This window comes from Pygoscelis adeliae, unplaced genomic scaffold (assembly GCF_000699105.1).
Source record: "Pygoscelis adeliae isolate BGI_AS28 unplaced genomic scaffold, ASM69910v1 Scaffold127, whole genome shotgun sequence".
NCBI lineage: Eukaryota > Metazoa > Chordata > Aves > Sphenisciformes > Spheniscidae > Pygoscelis > Pygoscelis adeliae.
The window spans coordinates 5916530-5939085 of NW_008825208.1; the positions used below are offsets into that span (position 1 = coordinate 5916530).

General features: G+C 40.0%; 1 protein-coding gene across 1 annotated transcript in view; it reads right to left on the bottom strand.

The window, feature by feature from the left end:
* Positions 1-22556, bottom strand: part of KIAA0368 (KIAA0368 ortholog) — a 67871-nt gene that overhangs the window by 35045 nt on the left and 10270 nt on the right. The window contains exons 4-21 of the mRNA XM_009328999.1: positions 19401-19517; positions 17717-17835; positions 16376-16528; positions 14005-14173; positions 13092-13231; positions 11499-11580; positions 11116-11235; positions 10856-10941; positions 10488-10566; positions 9323-9372; positions 8700-8766; positions 8471-8593; positions 7211-7314; positions 6044-6167; positions 3686-3766; positions 2701-2929; positions 2065-2156; positions 97-231 (exon numbers count right to left, since the gene is read on the bottom strand). Of these exons, the coding sequence (XP_009327274.1) occupies positions 97-231; positions 2065-2156; positions 2701-2929; positions 3686-3766; positions 6044-6167; positions 7211-7314; positions 8471-8593; positions 8700-8766; positions 9323-9372; positions 10488-10566; positions 10856-10941; positions 11116-11235; positions 11499-11580; positions 13092-13231; positions 14005-14173; positions 16376-16528; positions 17717-17835; positions 19401-19517 (2070 nt within the window). The remainder of the gene's footprint in view (positions 1-96; positions 232-2064; positions 2157-2700; positions 2930-3685; positions 3767-6043; positions 6168-7210; positions 7315-8470; positions 8594-8699; positions 8767-9322; positions 9373-10487; positions 10567-10855; positions 10942-11115; positions 11236-11498; positions 11581-13091; positions 13232-14004; positions 14174-16375; positions 16529-17716; positions 17836-19400; positions 19518-22556) is intronic.

The window sequence follows — 22556 nt, forward strand, 5'->3', positions numbered from 1 at the left end:
AAGGCTAATACATCCTGGACACACTGTGAGATTCAGATTACCTACCAGTTATGTGACCCGAAAAAAAACAAGCAGCAGACAAAGAAAGGTAGTTACATGGTTGTCTCTTGTCATCTTGATCAGCTGCTCCAAGGAGGCCCTAAGCTCATCTCCAGACATGGTAGACAGCACTACAGAATAAAACAGGGCTGCGAGCTCGCGCATTTCTTCTTTGTTTGTGTTCATCAGGCTCTGCAGGAGTTTTTAAAAAGAAACATAAAATACGGAAGCAGCTTCTTACACAGTCTGTTCATACAGAACTTCAACATACAAGCACAACTGTCATGCAGCTATATAAATAGTACTTAACTCGGAAACCACTCTTCAAACCAACAGCATTATCATTTAGTAAGAAGCAAAGCACTCAATTCAGCAAAGCATTCATTAAACGCTCAGTGTTTAGGAGGAAGATTACCACTAGCCACAAGAGGGCTACCCACCCGTTCTGCGTTAAACACGCTGATTGAATGCTTGGCCGAATTTTGTCTTCAGAGAAGAGCTTCCACATTTTGCATCCATACTGAGCTAAAAAACCCCCTAAAGACACTATTTTTCCTGAGCTACTGAAGGCTTCCATTTCCTCTATATTAATCAAAGGGAAAAAAACCTCAAGAGGTTAAACCAGTTAAATCCAATGGTGACAAAAAAAAAAAGAGTCCAGGAAATCACAGCTCTCATGCAAATTTATCCACTTTGTATTAGAGATCTTGTGTTATCTCAATTGTTAAGAAGTTGAATTTGGGAAGCCTCAGGTCATTTGTTAAGATACAATCTTACCTCTGCCATTAATTTGGTGCATAATGCAACACACCCATGTGAAAAATTCATACCCAAATCTTTGAATGGCATGGGCCACCACAAAGAAGGCAAAAATGAGCCAAGCAAACAAACAAGAAATGAGATCTGTCAGGCTCATGAAACATAACTCTAACTTCAACTCAAAACTTGTATCAGATCACGTAGCTGACTTCTAACAAAACCCTGAACCTGTTCCTTCCGCTTGGCAAAATGAAATCACACAAAGGATGATTTACAACAGTATTTCTGGAACTAGGTAGTATCAGTTACCATCCCTAGAAGCTTAATTTTGCAAATGGACACCAGGCCAAAGAAAAAGAAGGTTTTTCTGCAAATTATGAGCAACGCTGAAAAGGAGAATGTTTTTAAGTCCTCTCCTTTGAGGTTCATGCCTGCACTTAAATGAGATGTGGTAAACTGTATGCAGTGCAATGCAGCACAGATATCAGCAGGAGAAATTATTAGAACATATTCTAATTTTTCTTTAACTCGACCAAGTATATTTTTCTGCCAGATTCCCCCAATGAAAGCGAAGGCAACCTGTAAGAGCTTAGCAAATCCCGGATGCTTGAAGCAAATCATGAAAAAGCAGAAAGTTGCCTGAGAAAAGAATCTAGGGAAAGCAGAATTCTCTTTGGCTTACTCCCAAGCAGGCTCTAGCCTATCTGGTTTTTTGTTTGAGGCTAATAAAAAAAATAAAAAACCTCCACAGAAAGGGCTCTAAAACAATTAGGGATCTAATTAATCTCATTTTCTGAGAAGCCACTCACATCTTCCCACTAGAACATTCCCATTGTTAAACAACTCCTTCAAAAAATTGCAGAATTTTATTTTCAGTTTTCTTTTGCTATTTAATGGATCTTCTGATCAAGGGGAAAAACTGACTGACTATACCAACAGGATCAATGACAGAGATTACCCAGAACATGTAGGTCAATGAACAAAATCAGTAACACAAAAGAACCAACAAATAATTTTCCCTATCCTGCTATGTATAACAATCTCGTGAGGTGTTGACTGTAGGTAGAAATACCAGATAATAATTTTCCCTACCCTGCTACATATAACATCTCATAAGGTGCTGACTGTAAGTAGGAATACCAGATTTCAAATTAAGTGCATACTTGGAAATAATACTCCATTGCACCATGGGAAAATGCCAGATTTTGCTAATGCCAAACCCCTTCCACCCAAAATAATAAACCAAAAAAAGGGATTTCAACATACCTTTATCCAATCCATTTTGTCTACAAATCTGGTGGCTAGTTTTTCCGGATACACTGAAACAACTTCTAGAAGACAATACATGACTGGCAGACCTAAAGAGTAATTAAAGAATCAGGTTATTAAACAATTGCAGTATTTACAACAATCTAACAATCAGTGATAAAAAGAGGTTAAGAAGTATCAAGCATTTCAAAGCATTCATTTGCAATTCACTAGGGATAACAAACAATACAGAATAATAGCGTATAGTATTTCTCAGAAATATTAGGGAAACTAATAGAAGCAAACATTCTGGTAGCCATTTGTTCTAAAGGCATTCAAGTGCTTTAAGACTACACTTGTCACAGATATGCTATTATCTGAGTGAGGAAGACATAGCATTCACTGGTGAGGAAGCTGTTATAGACAATCACCTCACAATTTTAAAGCATTATGTCAACCAATGCTGCAATTTTACTGTCCTGCTTTCTCCCACCTACACAGCAGCATAGAAGAGAACAAGTTTAAACTGAAGAGTACATAGTCCATGTTGCAACTGATTGCTGCAGCGAAGTTCAAAGCGCTGGGCATGGCAACTCATTTCTAGTAAGAGAAGACTTCTTTTTCTTCAAGATGATGCTGCCCACAGCTTCTTACCTCCAACACCAGCTAACAGCTGCTGAAGAAGGCCAATATATATATGTATAGGGTTGGTTTCTGCACTTTTTGAAGAGGAGGAGGAAGAGAAAGATATGTGGTTGCCAGACATGAGGTTTCTTATGTAACGTCCAATGGCTGGAGCATGATCTTGCATATCTGCCAAGCTCTGTGAGGTTGGCACCACACCTGCACTGTGAGCAAGACACATCCGCAGGTACAGAACTATCTAAGTAGAGAAGAGAAGAACACAGGATATTGCGTGTGTGAGCACTTGGAAAACCGTGGAGGAGACAAAATAAAAGAGCAGGGAATATGCTGTATTTAGAGTAACCAAAACAATACAGTTTCTTCTTTAATCAAACCTAGACAGAAGAGTCAGCATGGAGACAGGAACAAATATAAAGTGTAACAAATCTTAGGACCACTTTCTGCAATATGCCTGTGTAAGCAGACAACTCTACAGTGCCTGCATCGCTCTCAAAAGATTAAATCATACACAGACTTCTGGTTTATCATAAGCTGATGCAATCTCCTTCCAGGCAGTTCAGCCTGTACCCTATACCAGTTTGGCATGCATACAAATGCAACCCAACGCATTGCTAATACAGTCCTTGCATCACATATGAGTTTGTCTCTACAGATCACTGAAGCCAGGGAATCTGCTATGAAAAGAAGAGCCTCAAGGAGCATAATGGGACCTTTCCACAGGATTGCCAGTTTCTCCCTCTGAGAAGCTATTACATTAGGTATGCTGCAGAAAGCAGTGGAGCAGCCCTCTTGGGAACATTCCTCCCCCCCTTGAAAATCCTGTTCAGACTGCTGTTTAAGGACAGGCAGATAAAGGATGAAGAGTTAATCCCAACATCTGTTTAAAAGAGGAATTTTAGAATGTAGGGTGACTTACGGTAACTGTTAGCTTCTTACACTGTCCTCTAAATAAATAATGGTACACATATCCAAGGAATTAAATCCAGACAATTACCTCTCCAAATGTGGCAGGATTGAAAGGCAACGCTGCAGTTCCAGTCATATATTTAGCTGGAGTTTTCATTCGGTGAGAGGCCTAAACAACAGAGTATATTAAGACTGGAACAGTCAGACCCATGAACAGCAGAGATGTTAGAAAGGTCAATGAAATTTTGCTGATGCAACTATGTTTATCCTCCACTTAGCAACTGAAAATGTGCAACAGTTCTATAACAAGAAGGGCACAGTGCACTTAGTAATAGTAGTTTAGGTTCATCAACTTTATGTCCCTATCAACTCAGAAAGTGGAAACTCTGAATTCATGAGAGGGAATGGCAGGGGAGGCTGGAGGAGGACCACATTCTTTCTTCTCCTCAGGAAAAAAGAAGTTCTTTAGAATTTAAAAACAAAATACCTCATAAACTTCCAAACTCCGAGGCGCCCCAGCTGACAGGCAGCCAGGAAGCTTGGAGACGGCAGCTCTGCCTGGAGAAGCCGCAGAGCAGCCAGGCTTCCCCAGTACTGGGAGGTGGGCGCACAGTGCTGCACCAGCGAAGCCCAGGGAGTCTCTCAGACCCTGCTACCTGCTGGGTAGAAGGCTGCTGCAGCAAGTGAGCAACTCCTTTCCATGGAAACGTTAGCTTTGACAAGCAGGAATATTCCAGGAGAAAAACATCCAAACAGATTGTTTCCAGTAACACCCCCTGCAAACGCTGCAGAAAAGCATGTCCATATTCTCTAGGCGATATGCACGTCAGTGCTAGGGCTGGATTCAGCAAAGCAGGCTTGCATCTGAATAAACACACAAGGCAGTTGCACAGAAGTCAACAGATCCTCAGATCTCTTAATATGCTCAGATCTTTTGCTGCACTGGAACTTCAATGACATCCAGAACCATTAGTGAAAACCTGAATTAGCGAACCAGAAGATTAATCCCTTCAAGAATGGGTTCCCATCCATACCCAGCAGATCAGGTCCTACTCTTTCACATACACTTTTTTGCAGAGGGAGAGAAGGATCATGCTAACTCATGCAGGAAAGCCATTTTGCATCTCGGCCTGCTGTGCCAAGCAATGCATACAAACTTCTCAAACATCTCCAACACTCGCAGATTATTCATGATATGTGAAAATTCACGCTTTGAGATAACTAACCAAAGAAATGTACCTCAAGGACTTTTTAATATGCCTTCAGGACATGTAAGGAAGATCTGAAAAGCGCTCAAAAAAATTTTTTTAAATTCACCCAGGAGTGAGGGAATCTCGTTTTTCTCAGCAGTGATTAAACTAGGCTGATCCATGGTTATTTAGCGACATTACAGAAGTCAAGGAAAATTTTAAAATAACTACAAGGGGACAGGCATTTAATAGTGTTACCTAAAACTCAATCTTGGTTTCTTAATTTTTTTATATCTGATTGAATAACCAGTATTTTGGACAAAAGCAAGTTTTTCATAAAGCTTCAAATACTTCATACACTAGCAGAGTACACCAGCAGAGTACAACACCAGCAGAGTATACAACATTTCACAAGAAATCTCTCACGTGTAAGAGTTCTGCTATCACAGATCTCTTGCAAAATCAGATGTGCTCCAACATGATATACTTCTGACATTTTTTAAAAAAAGTAGACTATCAGGGGAAAAAAAAGTATTGTCAGTGACCCTTCATATCATCTTTATAGCTTATAAGCCTAATATAGCTACTATACACAGAAGTGTGTAACACAGACTAGATTTTAACACCTCTCCACATGATCTCTCAGTGCAAACACTGAGGGTACACTCAGTGGTACAGTTTTTGGCATATCCTTCCACTAGACTCGTGAAAGGCTATTTACATGGCCATTATTTCCACAGATTGCAATGAAGATGAATAATTAAGCCTTTAAGTCAACAAACCAGACTTTTTCACTTGTTCCAGTATCTCCTTTCCTAGCCTGGAACCTTTCTTCTGTTTTATGCACAATATTATTTTTCACCAGCCCAACCAGAGAGTGGTCTTCCTATCCCTTCAAGAACATGTTTGTGAGCAAACTGTGTTTGTGAAACATGCTGGATAATCACCCTTGAATACTGGATTCCTCATGCCACACATCTTCTGCACAAACAGCATCAATGCAAAATAATCCCTTTGTTAAAGGATCTGCCTCCTTGTTACTTAACACTTGGCTATCTTGCAATTATGGCCAGCAGAAGGTAACAATGAGTGCTAATCTTGGCAATGCAATACTATGTGTGGTCTTCACTGTGATTTTAGCTAACGTTATTCCTTGGGGGAGGTGAGAGAGACAGATACAGGGAAGGGAACACCACACTTATTACATGCCTCAGCATCAAACGTGTTTGTCATTTACTGGGACAGAAGCACTGTACCTTATCTTGAATGTAATGGACCATTTCAGGGAAGGAAGGCATCTGCTTCCCAGAACTCTCCTTTTCATTTTTACCAGGAAATGTTCTCAGTACTCGCTGGGCTTCTCCATGTACCTCCTCCCGCCTTTCAGAAGAAAAGATGAGAAACAGACGTTATTTGCACAGAACAAATAGCCTTTAATGAGCAATAAGATATCTCAGGAAGCTGGGGGAGAGAGAACAGTTTTTAAATGAGAAGTGGGGTTTTTTTTAAAGAAGGGGAAAAAAGCTTGCATTAGAACTTCTAACAATTTGTTTATTTTAGAGAGGGGGAAGAAAAAGGATAGTGATGAGTGGCCTCTGAAAAACAGTCTGGATCAGCCCACATCTGCTCCTCTTACATCCTGCTAGTGTTCACCACCAGTTCCTAGTTCCCACATTCTTGTTTCCTATCTGCTCCTCCTCCCAATTACTTCCTATATTCAGGCTTCAGCTGACACCTATCAGGTTTATCACTATCTACTTAGCAGAAGATCAACTCCTGAAACAGTGCTGACACTGCAATGACAGAGCAGTTTGTTGCAATCGATCTTTTTAGCTTTCCTTAGTTACACAATAGCTACTCACATCAAAAATCGACCAATTAAAAAGTACGTTGGAAAAAACCCCACCACTTAAATTGCAATAACAGAAAACTGCAAATGAAATTATTACTGTAATTTAATGAGTCAACTACTCCTCAGCAGGGAGTGGCAACTCTCACAAGTGCATGCTCCTGACTCTTTGCAAATACAGGCTAAAAATAGACTGATAGAATTCGCCAGGAAAAAATAATTTCTAGCCACTGTAAAGGTGATATCAGTTAATGCATTTTTATTTTGCAATTGATTATTAACATGAAGTGCTTTAGTGACAGCAGTTCATCTGAGACAAGAAAAAGAACCCAAGCCAAAGACTACCATAAGGCACAGTAACAGTGCTCCACAGAACTGCCAAGAATGCCCCTATGTAAAGGTTAATTTCCAAATTATCATACTTGATTTTCAGTGAGTGAGTTTTTATGTACATACATACACACATATATATGCATTCATATTTCATCCAAGTATGTATTGGATGCAAATATATATATATGTGGGTGGGTGTGTATACATATATGAAAGTAACTTAAAAAGGAAAACAACTTACGGGTCTCCTGCAGCTAACAGGAGTAAGTATCTGGAAGGGATATGATCTGGAGGGAATACTGTGCTAGCAAATTTCACAGCCACTTGACGTACTTGAACTTCAGGCTTAAAAAGAACAGACACAAACATATGGTTGAGTTTTAAATGAACACACTAGTGACCTGCACTCACCACTTGTAAATCATCAGTCACCTGTTTTGTCCTCTGGTACCAACATGACTCAAAGAGTTTAGACATTTTGAGACACTGTTCTTGCTAACTCTTCATATGGCAGGAAATGTGGAAAAGAAAAGCTAGCTTCTCATATATACACAAGTGGAGAATGAAATGCTTAATTAAAGACATGCACATTTTGGGGAATCATAAATCAGGGTTATCGCTAATTCTTAGACATCTGAACTGCCCCGCCCAGGCAGTTTTGAAATGAAGAACAACATACATCATCTATCCACACAAAACAGAGCTGCGTTTAAGGAGCAGCACAGCCAGAGGTAGAAAAGAAACATTAGCTTAGGGTGGTCATTCTCTCTGCTGGGTTCAGATAGTCTCAAAATGGTATTGCCTGGAAACCTAGATCGCTTGGCACCCAGGCAAAAGAGTCATCAGATTGAAAACAGTCTCTTACACAGTTACTAGCGCAACCACTAGAAATACATATACCTCCGCAGTCACCCTGAGTACCCATGCAAACACAGAGTATACAAAACCCACTCTTTCTGAAAACCCAGACCTCCGGGGAATTCTGAACACAAACAAGATACTCAGTAAAGTAAGAGAGTCAGTGAAGTGTGGTTTCCTCTGGATTAGTGTCTCAAGGCTGAGTTCCTGGGGAGGTTTCCAGGTGCCTTATCTTAGAAATCACACAGCACACTGAAATCCCCACGTAGCAGTGAATGATCCTTTCTACAAAACTCTTGCTTTCACAAAGCATTTCACAAGATACTATCCTTGAAGCATCTGCTTCTCAAAGTTTTCTTAGGAGGAGACTATGAGAAACATAGAGCGCAATTGCAATGGCTTTGTTTCATTGCCGAACAGAACACAAATAGAAAACTGCATTGTCACCCTTCTTGCAGCCACTGTACCACATTATAAATATTTCATCTGAGCATACACACCCGCCTTTCTCCCAAACAGGCCAATATATTCAGTAAGAAAAGGGAGACCTGTTCCAAAAGTATACAGCAGGAAATGTCAGGAAACAGGAAAACAATGAATAGCTCTTTTTTAAGGCACTTAATTTTGACTCCACTAAAAATACCTTTATTAAATAAGAAGCTACAAGAGCTTCCATCAGGGTACGCTGGGCTCCTTCCAAGTTACTGTATGCTCCAACCATCATAGACAAGGCCTCCTGAATGGCAAGTCTAGTATCAGCATCTTCCTGCAGTACAAAACCAAGAGTTTTCACTTTACAGTGTGCAGCGACAAGAATTAAGCAAAACCAGCACAAAATATTAAGGATTTCCCAAAGCCCCATCAGCACCCACCTTGCATAAAGCTTCAAAAAACTGCTGTACCAGTGCTATATCCTTGGTAAAGAGCTGAGGCATTCGGCTGAAACAAGATATTTTAATTCATTGTTTTTTTTGTTTTTTTAAATGGAAATGCTTCACATTTCATTGGTCTTCCCCTCATCCCACACTTTAACTGTCAAACAAAACAGATCCAGCACAGAAAGTTTGCTCTATCTTATCCATTCCCACCATGGAGCAGCACCCCACCCTTAACACAGTTTGGAACGTGAGATATTCTATGGACAACCACTTAGAGCAATAGCACACCACTGAACATACTACTTGTCTAGCTTCAGGCCCTCTGGTCTTTGCTGTACATTCCTTAAATTTATGTTTCTGCCAATCCAGAAAGTGGAACCATTTCTTAAATTCTGTGCATAATTCATGAGCTGCCATTAATCACTGCTAGAGAAGCTATCAGCTAAAAACATACTTCTTTTTACACCCCTGGAGATGTCACAAGAACAATGCTTTTCTCTGCACTGTACACTCAATTGCAATATTGGCAGGTGGCATAAAGCTTGCTGCTGATAAATTAAAAGATTACTCTGGAAAAATTATTCAATGTCCCATTGCTTAAATGGTGCTTCAGTTACCTGGAGAGCTTTCCAACCGCTGAATATGCCATTGACAGCAGTTTTGAATCCTTGAATGATAAAACAATAAATATAATTCAGCAAAAGCAGAAATACATAAAGGTGTATGTTTTATAATTAAACATTTACTTAAATCCTGTCTTCAATGTGCTCAAACAGGCTTTCATGGACAAAGAATCCTGGAACATAAAACAGTTGTATCCAAGAATAAAAGCATTACATAGGAACAGAGGGAGCATGCTTTTCCACCAAAAACAGAAAATTACAAATGATGACAAAATGTGAATCTCCCTTCTGGTCTCAGCTAATCGCATTTTATTTCAAGAGAGACAGCTAAGGAGATTCAGCAAGTATATGAAACAGTAGCAAAGGGACAGAAACCTTCCACTGGCCCTAAACAGCAGCTTTACACAAAGGAAGCTGTTTGCACAATGGATCCTGCACATGACCAATGCAGCACATTTATATATGGGCTTACTTCCTCCTGAACACTCCTTTTTCATGCCCTTCCCAATGGCAGGGGAGGCCCACGTGTTCAACACCAACTCAGGCCAGAAGGTCACATCCAACAGTTCAAATGAACCAGCAAGAAGATCAAAGCTGCAGAAGAGGAGGTCTGCAACATCAGCCCTTCGTAAGATACACGTAGGAGTATCACGGGGAATTTGGCTTCCGAAATGGGACTGGAAATACCTCTTCAGGCCAGACTGGCATTTGCAGGTCTGTTTGTAACACCCTTCCCATAGCAATACCATCCCTGGACAGACAGGATGGAAGGTATTACAAGCAGGCCTGTACAGCTGCTTATCACAACAGGGTATATGCCTGGAGCTGAGGCCCCTGTGTGCTCCAGAGTAATGAGTAACAGCAGCTAGATGCTACTCTGGCCTCACTCTTTAGATTACCAACACTGTTATTTCCTGAGACTTTGCAAATATGTCCGAGCACCCATCCGTAGCTGTTAAACAAATAAAACAGTTTTCCTATATAGCCCTTTAAACTATTTGCTTCTCTTCCAAAAAAATTTCTTAAAAAGTATCCTTTGATAGCCATCTCAGACAACTACAAGAAAGAGATTTATCAGTTTCCATCATAAAGGTATTTGTCTTTTGCTTATATTCATATGAAGAATTATAGCTCTATAGTAAAGAACCTTTCAGCTTACCTCTTTGTATTCGTTGATCAGCTTTGTAAGTCCATTTAAAAGCATTGGGCCTAATGGCTTTATTTTACTTTCTGGACAACTGCAATTAGAGACACCAGCAAACACAATATTATCTTTTGCATCCCTTAAAAGTATCTTCTCTCAGTATCACTTTTTCTCAACTTCATTAAACTGAGAAATTACAGCTTAATGTGTACAAGCGTGCGCGCGCACACACACACACACAGATTTCGGGATTAATGGAAAAAAACTATTTTCTGTGAGTTTTAGCACTCTTTCTTTGCCCTTAGTTCAGTTATATATTTAGTAAACAGAGTGGCCTCTAGGCAAATAGCTAAAAAACACTGTGCTCACTCTGAATTACTTACATGACACAAATATGATGCACAAACTGTAAGGACAGACTTCTCAGTTTTGCATTTGTGTTTGCACCAAAGAGTCCATCATAAACCACCTGGCCAAAAGGAATAAAGAGCAGATCAGAGAGCATCTGGCTTCACTTTCAAAGGTTTTCTAATCCCCCTTCTTTAAACACTGTCATCAGTAACAGTGCTCCCCTCCCCTAAGTACTAGCGGAACTGTATTATCAAGCTCATTAGGAAGAGCAGCTTTGGAATGTAAGCATTACCTGAATGTTAGCTGGGAATGTTTCTGCAGCTTGCCTGGATCGCAGAAGATGAGGAACTATCTTTAATTTAACACGGGTGCTGACTGACTCTCGTTTCATTTCTGGTTTCAGAACAGATCCCTGTCAGAAACAGACTAGAATTAATATAGTGCATCTTTGGACAACAGTACTTTTAAGTTAGCTACATTACCTTCTACTGCAAATCAGAACACACTGGGACAGAGAAAAAAATTATTCAATAGCAAAAGTGTTCAGTGAAAGCATAGGTCAAAGGAACTGATAGATTTAAGAAATACATGTATGTCTTCTCCAAATAAAATAAGGCAACTAAAATTACAGCCTCAGAAATTAAGCAGGTATGCAACTCTGAAGGCAAATCTTACCTCCTTGGTTTTCAGTGGTATATCCCCAAGATACACTTTATACATTTTATTGATGATAGCAGGATTGTTCCAGTCAATTAAACTAAAGAAAAAAATACATTGAACGTGTTATGATTCTGACCTTTGATTACTTTTTAAAATATGTGTTTTACAGCATTTCACATCATATTAATATTCTTCCCAGAGTTTTAATAGGTCTAATCACTCCTCCCACATCCACATAAGATATAATCACGAAGAATGTGAAGTGATTACAAATTTCTCCTACAAATTCTGACAATATAATTCCAAATAATTTGTGAGAAACCTACATGCTCCCTTCTCTCCCACTGAAACAAGACATATAGATCATGGTAGTCTTACTGATTGAATACAGAATGGTTAGCTGTTAACAAATTTCCCCACATTCTTCAACCTTGGTGCTTTGAGATTTCAATAGAGAAGAGGGTATTTTTAATTCTAGGACTATTTCATCTTGGTCTCTCAGACAAACCTGTCTGCCCACGATAACCATCTAATGCTACCTATTGATGAGACTGTTTGGAATACACACACATACCCAAAAAACACCCCACAGAAAACAAAAAGTTAAGCATGCATGCTTCAAAAAAGTGGAGACACAACCGCCTCTCCTTCAGTAAAGCAACTGATTTTCAAACAAGTAAGCTGTGAAGAAGCATGTATTTCTTATAAAAGACATTTAAGACTGCATATTAACATGCATTTTGTCCACACGTGTATTTTGCTCTCCACGCAAAGAATGCCAATACAAAGGGAAAGATGAGACAAGCAGCAAAGGAGAGACTGCCTTCCTTAATCAGGCTGTCGTCACTTACTAGAATCATCTCCCCTGCCACAATTGAATAGACTCGAATGGAGAAGGTTTCACATTACGTATTTGACTCCAAGTTAAATAGTCCTACACTTCTCGTAATACAGAAGCCACCTACACATTTCAAAGGCAGGCCTCTCTTGCTCCAAATCACCTACATGAGCCAGCAAACCTCACATGATCAATGACTCAGCAAATAGTACCAACAGCAATTACTCTGGCCCCTTGATGGGTTAAAGACAGAAGCGTTGTCTTTAGATGACAAAAGGTGGGCTGCAGATGAGCAAAAGCTTTAATAATGCAGAAAACAGTGGCTGCCAAACTTCCTAGACAATGGTCCACTTCACAATTACAGTCTCTTTACTCCCTTAATAAATTGAATGAAAGTATACTTTTCTGGGAAAGACAATATAGATAAGTTGACCAGCTGTGAATCAGTTACTAAGGCCTTATTGACCATTGATAATCGACAGAGGCAATTTGGAAACGAAGAAGTAAGAAAATTGCTCAAAAGCAATACCAAAGATGATTGAAAACAGACAGCTAAAGCTGTCAGCTCCGGAGCCAAGTGATGTTCCCAACTGCAAGACTGTGAGCCACACCATTCCCAGCCCCGTCTGAATACATGGCAGCTTCACAGGTACACAGGGGACTGCAGCCTTCCTCCTTTCAGATCACAGTCTCTCTGGAGCACTACATTAATTGCAGCTAGCTTTGTTAGGAACACTAGCACCATCTTTTCCAAACGTCCGAACTTGTACCTTTGTTTGCTCTTTAGTTCAAGGTCTGCTGCAGTGGCAACACTGTGTCTTGTGTCACTGGAGGCTACAACCAGGTGTATAACAGCTTCAAGTTCTGGCACTTGCTCAGCTTCAATGAACTTCACTATCCCCAGCTTACACTGTTCAACAGTGGGGAAAGAAAAGGCAGTGTTACTGACAAGAACGCATATGTTACAATAACCGTAGCAGTTCAGCTGTCTGAAATGATAGCTTCTGCTTCCTAAGAAGTTCACATGCTCTCCATCTCTTTAGCAGCGCCCTCCTCTTGTCTCCTGTCAAAGCAGTCACCTGCAGCCAAGTATCAGCATTACAATGAGGGACACTGCTACTTCTCTGCTAAAAAGGGACACTTCATCAATGTAACAGAGTTTTGCAACCTTACTATCTTTAGGAGGAAAACACAAGAGTAGGCTGCAGTCATGGTTCCTTCCTAACAAGCTCTGAGAACTGCTGGTACCTCCCACCCCATCTCACCATTGCAAAGTTCCTTATACAAATCACAGAATCATAGAATCATTAAGGTTGGAAAAGACCTCTAAGATCATCGAGTCCAACTGTCAACCCAACAACACCATGCCCACTAAACCATGTCCCTAAGCGCCTCATCTACCCGTCTTTTAAATACCTCCAGGGATGGTGACTCAACCACTTCCCTGGGCAGCCTGGTCCAATGTTTAACCACTCTTTCAGTAAAGAAAATTTTCCTCACGTCCAATCTAAAGCTCCCCTGGCACAACTTGAGGCGAAGTCCCTCAATAAATTCCCTCAGGGCAACTAAAGACCTGGTCAGAATTAGTTACGTATTTTCCCTCTGGCCTTCTGTTCTTCTGTCTGTAGCCATCCTTGTTACCACCCCTAGTTCACTGAGGACCAGCCCTGCAGTTGCAAGTACCTGTTCTAGCAGCTCTGGTGTCCATGGGCTATCTCCAATTACCCTTTTGGCTGCATAAAAGCTCATCCCTGGAGGCGGCTGAGGGATTCCAGGACCTCCCACGCTACTCGATGAAGAGCCCTGGGCTGACGGCATGTTTGGTCGACTCTGAGATTCATTCAATACAAACCTAAGCAGGTGGGAAAGGAGTTTCATTAGAGGCTTTACCAATCCACATTGCCAGCTGAATTAGATGCCAGAATGGAGGAATAAACATAACCTGTCCTATTTCACATATTCTTCTTTAATTAATCCCATGACTCTGACATAAGACAGAATTTTACTCAGTTGAGACTCGGCCACGGGTTATCCCAGCATATTCTGCAAGAGCCATAACGACCTCATTGTAACTGAAAACAAACCTCAGTTAAGAAAGGGAGGGGTCCACTGGCATTTCTGAAAAGAGTTATCTCAGGTTACGAACCAGAAAGAATGATCTCTTTTGTATACTGAAGTGAATACTCAGACAGCACTACATTTGAGAAACTTGTACTAAAAGCTTTAACAACATTTGTATGATTTCTGTGAAAAACGCAAACCTAACAAGGGAAATAATGAAGCATATGCAACATGATGAAGTGGCAAGAAACAATCCTTGATATAAAAAATAATTAAGTAAGATAGTGTCTTGGAAAATGGCAGTTTTAGTACTGGGCAGGGAAGGAAAGCAAAAACCATACAGGTTAAGTTTACAGATCTTAGTCTTTTGGGAGATTGGCTAGTCAAGCTGCCCCATGCACATCTCCATACTCTCACAAAAGCCACTCCACCTCTCCCTGTATCCTTGGAAGCTGGTCAACACATGAAGGCATCAAAATTGTAGGGCAGAGACCAGCAAGAATTATTTTGCTCCACTCAGCCATAATCTGTTCCGCATTCAGCACACAGACAACAAAAGGAAGTAAACACTCTCAACAATAAGGATAAACATTCATCCCAAGTCTTACTAGTTAAAACTTTAAACACTTGAACTTGATTATGAGCTTTAAGCCAAATAGTTAGGCTTTCTGGTTGTTTTACTGCATACAGACCGGCAAGGCTAATTCACAACTGGGCAATGACAAAGCAAGTTTTACCAGGCATAACTTAGCTGTAAACAGCTGCAAATGGTCTCACCACAGGGAGCAAGGCTTTAAGAGACAGACATCCAGAGCCACAGGCTATCTGAAGACACTCTCTGAGCACCTTCTGGAAAGAAAACGAAACCTTCACCCCTACCCCCATGGTCTCTCTCAAGTATTTAAAAATTGTCATGCTTGGCCAGAGTACAAAAGCATGGAAGGAAGCGAAGTCTCATTGCAAAGCCCGACTTCTTCTGCTGAAGCTACAGCCACAGCTGTAGCGTGGGGGTGAAGCTAAGAGCATAAACCTGGGCAAACTGAAGAGTGTGAGCTGTGAACAGAGGAGCAGGCTAGGCATTTTAAACTATAAGCTGCATGACTCTACACACTCAAATGGTAAGGCAGTGGCCCCCAAAACATCTGATGGGAGCATGGCCTCCAGCAAAGCTACATGGAGAAACATCACATGCTCACTATTTTAAAAGTCATTCCTTCAGGTTAATCCACTTGGGTGAGCAAGAGTTAGGTGCTCAGAATAATCTTACGGGAATCAATGAACCGTCAGAAAAAAGAAATGTTTTCTACTGTTATAATTATTTCTATTTTCTTTCAAAGCAAAAGCTCCACTAGCAATACAAAGACACTAAAAAAGTTAGTGGAAAATAGATTTTGAGAAAGTATTGATTTTAGACACTAGAAGATTTCTAACAAGCAGTGATCAGTAAATTCAAGTTGCTCTGTAAATCATTCTTGCTCTCAGAAACAGTGCTCACACCAAGACATGTCATTACAGTTAAAACATTTTTCATCAGAAGACAGATGAAAAGACAAATCTTGTTATTAAAGGTTCAGTTCTGGAAAGCGTAAATTTTCAGAGATTATGCTTGCTTATGACCTTGGAGGAATAAGCCTTGAAAGTCCACTGCAGGAAGATGAGCACACATTTTGATCTGGCTTCTATTTTAAAGGTTTCATTATTTAACATATAGCTCACGTCTCATAGCTTCACTTTGATCCCAAAAGAGGTCAAGGACAGAACAGCATAACGCCTAATTAAGTAGACAAAAGACGTTTTGTTAAATAAGGAAGATGGTGATCCCATTCTTAAAATTAGGACCCTGCTTTGTATCTTACCGAAACATGTAACTGGTTTCATTCGAGCTAGGAAATAACAGCATATTTTAAATGAGTTTCCAAGGGTGCAGTTTGTAATGTTCCACACATAAAGAACACATCAATACTAGAGAAGACTGGTATTAACTCTTACGTACCCATAAGGCATAAGAAGAACATCCAACATAAAGTCCAAAAGCAGCTGTACAGTCTTTGGTTTTTCAGCAAGATTAAATGGAGAAGCTGCTGCTTTCAGTGGTTCAGCAGGGTATTTCATGTGAAAAAGGGTTGGTATTAGAAGATGCATTAGGCTGAAAAACAATTATATTTACTGCAACCATTTTAAGAAAACCACACCTGTTTATTCTTAACATTCAAGAGAGAAACCTTTAACAACAAACCTGGTCCTTAACAGCAAAAAAAATTTTAACAAAAGTTAAACTGATTCACAATCCAGGGGCCTCTATTTGCCACCTGATGTACTTAAAAATGGAAGGCAGAAGATAAATTAGGATTTGCACCTAAAATTGAACGTATATGTCTGCATACATGCACACACATACACATCTGGAGAGATAAAGTCACTGCCTTTGTCCAGACTTTTAATGTTTCGTAATTGTGCCACAAAATACTGTCTAGGACTGTCTCATCCATCTGACTCTGCCTAGAGCAGAAGTTGATCAATGCTGTTCAGCTTCACCAAAGAGTGCACACAGACAAATACATTGACTATATACCAGCACAGCCAGATTTCCCAAAGCTCTCATCATTCATGTACTTGCTTTTCAGACAGGGCAAAACCATGGTCCCAGAGAAAACAATCAAGTATTTTCACACTCATCTCTTGAACAGAAGCAAGATTTTACTGCAAGACCTTTCAGTAAAGTCATTTTAAAAATACCTTTACACTGTCACAGTGATGTAGAGTGAATGAAGATACGGTTTTAATGCCATTTTCCAGTGCCAGCATGGTGGAAACCCATCTCAATGTAAATAAGAAGCAGGTCCATAATTAACAGTTTTCTGAAAGTTCTTAGCACACAGCAGTTTCCAACTTCCATCTTTTTTTATTTATTACAACTTAGTGTTTCAAGTGAGTAGGAGTTTTGGTTCTCTCACAATTTAGAGTGGCCAACCTGAGACATTTACTGCTGTTCCTGTTGCTGGACAGAGGATATTTACTGACGGTCTGGCCTTAAGCTTGAAACCAGAATCTGAAGAAGATGGATGGAGAATATGGGCAGGCATATCCATCGTAACACAGGCCTCTTATCATACAGGGAGTCTGCTGCTGCAGACCCTATATATTATTACAACATTAGACTATATGCATTCTTTGTACCACCCAATCTACTGAATTGCTGACCCAAATTGTACAAGCCAAGAACATACTAAGCAATGAAGATATCACCAAGGAAAAAAAATCTTTTAACAACAGATACAAATTATTTTACTAAAACGATACCAACAGAACTCACTCCAAGAATAAGCAGTTATACCTGTCTTGCTGTGGTTGAGGTTTCCCTTCCATTGCAGTGAGAAGCGTTGGAGCCAATTCACATTGTTTTTCCACAGGCAGACGGGGGTATCCCATCTTAACATAAATTATGGTAAAATTCTAAAGGAGTAGAAAAGCACACAATGTTGCAACAGTGCAAAAGAAGTATCTGTTATTTAAACTCTTCTTGTATGTTGCATTATGTAATTGGATGTTGGAAACAACATATATTTTGGAAGACCAATTTCTTAATTCTAAGGCTCATCGGACTGACAGCTGTTAAAGGGCAGGCTCAGCAAGACTTACTCATAAAGGGTTTTCTGAGTAGGTCTTGCTGAGCTTCCACTTTAAAAGGAGGAAGACAACAATGCAAAAAACCCTCTCTAGCTTCTCTTATTCACTGCCAATTTCACCAAAAGCAGCTTTACCTGAGCAACAGCTTCAAGGAAAGCAAGTGTAATGTTCTCACTTACCTATTTCTGAAATAAAATAGAAAGCAATATTGAATAAATACAAAATCAGTAGCGTAGGCAAGGTTTCTTTTGAAAATGTGTTTCTAAATCATCATAATTAAAAGCTGCAAATGCAATCCAGAGTTCACTGAATACTGGACTATCTAACCGCTATCATGTTGATCCAAATCCAGCCAAGAACTGTAGAGATAAGAGTTATGTTTTCAATGACCTGGTTGAAAGAAGTGTTGAAGTGGGAAGCATTTCACTTCTTTGTCAATAGTACTTGTTAAAATTTTATGAAGCCTCATGGCACAGAACAACATGCATCACTCAGCTACATGAATGAAAACAGATTTTTGACATGTCCAGCCAGAAGCACAATTTATGTCAAGTTTGTCTTCATACAGGATGGTTCTTTTACTGCTCTATGGAACACATGCACTCTAGAAGCCCTTGGCCATTTCGAAAAGGTGAACTCCGGATAATCCCACTTACTTAAAGACAATCTGAGATTACTTCTATGTTACTGCTGTTCAAAGTCTAAATATTTCTCCATCAGCTTCTAAGACGCTATGTTTTCCATTTATGCTACATATGACTGAATAGTCAAATGAGAAGGACAGAAAGTTTCACTCTGATTTCATAACTTTTTTTCATGATGGTGACTTGCAATAGATCTACCACAGTTGAAATGAAAACTGTCCCCATAGTTTCACAAAAACATTTTAAAACTATTTTTCCCTTTTAAACTACATTGAATGAAACCACCTAGTAAAGTTTCCCCACCTATAAAATAAGGTTTTTTTCATCTTTTCTTCTTCAGCTAAGGTCCTGACCCTAAAGCCACAAAAAAATACAGGTTCTCATGTGTTCAGAGAAATACACATTTTTTAAGCAAGACTCTGATCCTGCACGTATCACGTTAAGGATTAGTAGCTGCTTGCAAAATGGAGCTTCTAACAATGAACAGACCCTCTACAATACAAACAATGACAATTCATGCATTCATGAAATATCAAGAGTAATTATCTTATCGTAGCTGCTTTATGAAACTAAGTTTCACCCACATCAGACTATAAAGTTTAGTTTAAAAAAATCTCTTAAAACATCAACCTCATGACAATAACCTACTTGCTAGGAAAACTGACAGAGCTAAATACAGGAGCTTTAAAGAATATTCTGCTTGTTACAAGTAAATCAGCAACTATTCTTGGAAGAACAGACACTTACAGTGACAAACGACACTGCAGAAGGATCTTGATACTGAACTAGCAATGTCTCAACTGGAAGCTGAATTTTTGGACGACTTTTGATGCGCTTATTCAGATGAACCAGCAGCTCCATGACCTGACAGGAAGAAAACAAAAACTTCAGAGAACCACCATTAATTTTACTACTTCGAACTCCACACATCACTCTCAGTCCACTAAGCAGGCCTATTATAAACAGATCAGGCCTGAGCTTCCTGATTATTTAATAATTTATTGTATTATCTTGAAACCACTCTGACATGTCTCAAGTCACTGTTAAAACAAACACATAAAAAGTCCCAAACCATGCCACAACCGATAACCTCCATCAACAGAAATGTCAGGAAGAAATGATTACTGAGGATGACCAGTTCTTTCTACACAGTTGGTTACTATCCCTCAAAACTGAGCCTGGCTTGGAAATCTGCAATGCTGCTCTATCTTGTGGCTGTTGAGTAACTCCAATTCATGACACAGAACAAAAAAAAAAAGGAAAAAACCCCACCCATAATAAAGTTATCAAATAAGCGTTCAAAAACTACGTTTGGAGTGGAGCAAGACAGGACTGAAATCCTTCAGGCTAGAGGAGAAGCCAACAGGAGCCCCATGAATGTCAGGCAGGAGCAATGTGCAGCCCTGCCCTAGGCAGGCAGAGCCCCGGCAGCAATGCCAATGGAGCCAGGCAGCAGCTCTGGGGGGACGGCCCTGGGCTCTGGTGGACAGCGAGCTGAGCATAGACCAGAGTGCGTTGAAACAAGAGAGGGGCAGAGTGGTACTTTCTCATGATGAGGATTCTCAAGTAGTGGAGCAGGGGCCCAGAGAGTTTGTGCAGTCTCTATCCTCAGAGGTTTTTCAAGACCCATCTCGATAAAACCTTCAGCATCCTGGTTGTAATGGACCCTGTTTTAAGCAGGAGGTTGGTCTGGAGACTTTCTGAGGTCCACTCCAAGCTGAATTATCCCATGACTCTGCAATCCCATGAAGCAGTTTCTTAGCATAGCATCAGCAAAGTGTGATTTGTAAATCCACTGAGATACCATAACTGAATGGACAAACTTGAAAAACTAGAGACAATCTCCACTCCAGAACAATGGTTTCTGAGAAATCAAACTAAACATCTGCATCTTGCTCACAAACGCTATCAGATTCTCAGGCAAGGTGGTGCAAAAATGTGACATTAAATGGAGTCAGCTCAGCTCCAATAAAACCAGACAGAGCTAGTCCTAGATGCATGTTGACTTCAAGCAATTCAAGTCAAAAAGCCAGGGTGGGCACACTGTCCTGTGCTTTTGATGGCTCATTACCTTGGTCATAGAACAGTGACAAAGCAACTAAATTGCTGTCACTGAAGTTGGTCATGGGAACTGCAGAACCGCATGTTTGCTGAGCTGCATATGAGCTAAGATATCATCCTTGCACCCATTTCATGACTAGGTATCAAACAAAATAATGTACAGATGTAATCCAGAGAAACTGCATAGCTGACCACAAGCATGTGATTGAGGCCAGAGATAAGCTGAAAAACTAAGTAATGCTGGCAGCTATCAAATTTTGCTGTTGCAAAATTATTATAACAGCAGTCACAAATTCCTTTTAGAGAGGAAGAAACCTGTCTGCACACACTTTTTTGTGAAGGACGAGAAGTATACACGTATGACTACAACAGACTTTGAGGAACCTGTTCAAATTAGCCATGGTGCCTGGTGTAAAAAGACATGACTGGATTTGGGTATGTGTGAGGGTTTAGCTAACGTCCTGCTTCTCTAATCATTAATATCAAATCAGTGCACTAAAGATCTCATCCAGCAGTATTCATCTGACCTGAATCAGGCAAATGTCTGCACTTCCGAGTACGACTGCCTCTTGTATTTTTGGTGGCTTCACATGGGCTGCATGAAGTGACACAGTATCCAGTCTGGCACAAATGCTGCCAGTGCGTCAATACTTCTTGGAGCACATCTGAAGCAGCAGAGTGAATTTACCCTGGATTAGTTCTTTGTGTGACACTGCTAGGGTAACTGATTTGGTAGAAGACATCCTAGAGTTGAATTTAACTCATCTGTCAAACTGTGGCCTGAAGAGGGATTATCTTTTCAGAGTAAATGGATTAAGAAGGTATAGGCATTGCAAGCTTATCCACGTATCTAGACTACATCCTAGATCTGAAAATGCATGAGGACAATGAGTTCAAATTACTGAATGAGGCAGTAATATTGACCTGACAGTCACAAAATTACAGGCAGGGATAAGACCAACAAAGCAGTATGTTAAGGCAGCATGAAGAAAAATGGAATTTTAATTTCCCCTTCCCATTCTAGCAGTACAAGCTTGAGAAGACAGTTAGTCTGGGGAGTCAGAGTAAAATTAGAGTGTAGTCAATCCATCTGGTGTACTGAACAAACTACACTGTGCTTCTGAAGTTGGGTGAAAGGAAGTCCTTGGACAACTGTATTGATCTATGCTTCGGCAGCATACTGGCCACACCCAGATGTTCTTTTTTACTCATATACCTATACTATCAAAAGCTAGACTGTCAATTCAGTTAAAATAGTGTAAGTTTTCAAACCACAATTAACTATGTGGGCACACTTTTTTTTGCTGTTGTTGTTTTGGGGTTTTTTTTAACCACTACAATAATTGCAGGAGAGAGACATGACACAGGATGGCAGAGTTCTGTCACTGACTACAGTCAGTCACTGGGTGAATAAAGAGTTTGTCCTTCTTTTTCCATTCTATTTCACCTACTTTATTAGATTAGTTTTCTAGTCGCCTATGTTCATATGCTTTTACTTACATTGCCTTAACATGATTTTGAGGCTGGAGTTGAACAATAGGCGCATTCTTTGCTGTCCACCAGCCAAAATTAACACTGGGAAGCTAGGTATTTGTGTTTAAAAGTCATTAGCATTTGAAAATGCATCAGACTTCTTAAGACATTTTCCCACCACATTAACAGCAAAGTAAGAGCAAGCAGAAGATTGAAAAGCTGAGTTCTGATGTAAGTAACAGAAAAAGGCAGTGTGCACGTTGAACAGATTTACTTGCAGGTTATACACCCCACACTAAATCTTTATTGATGTTCATTAGAATAAAAAACTGACAGTCTTCCCCTCCCATCTGTCTCACTGATAAATTA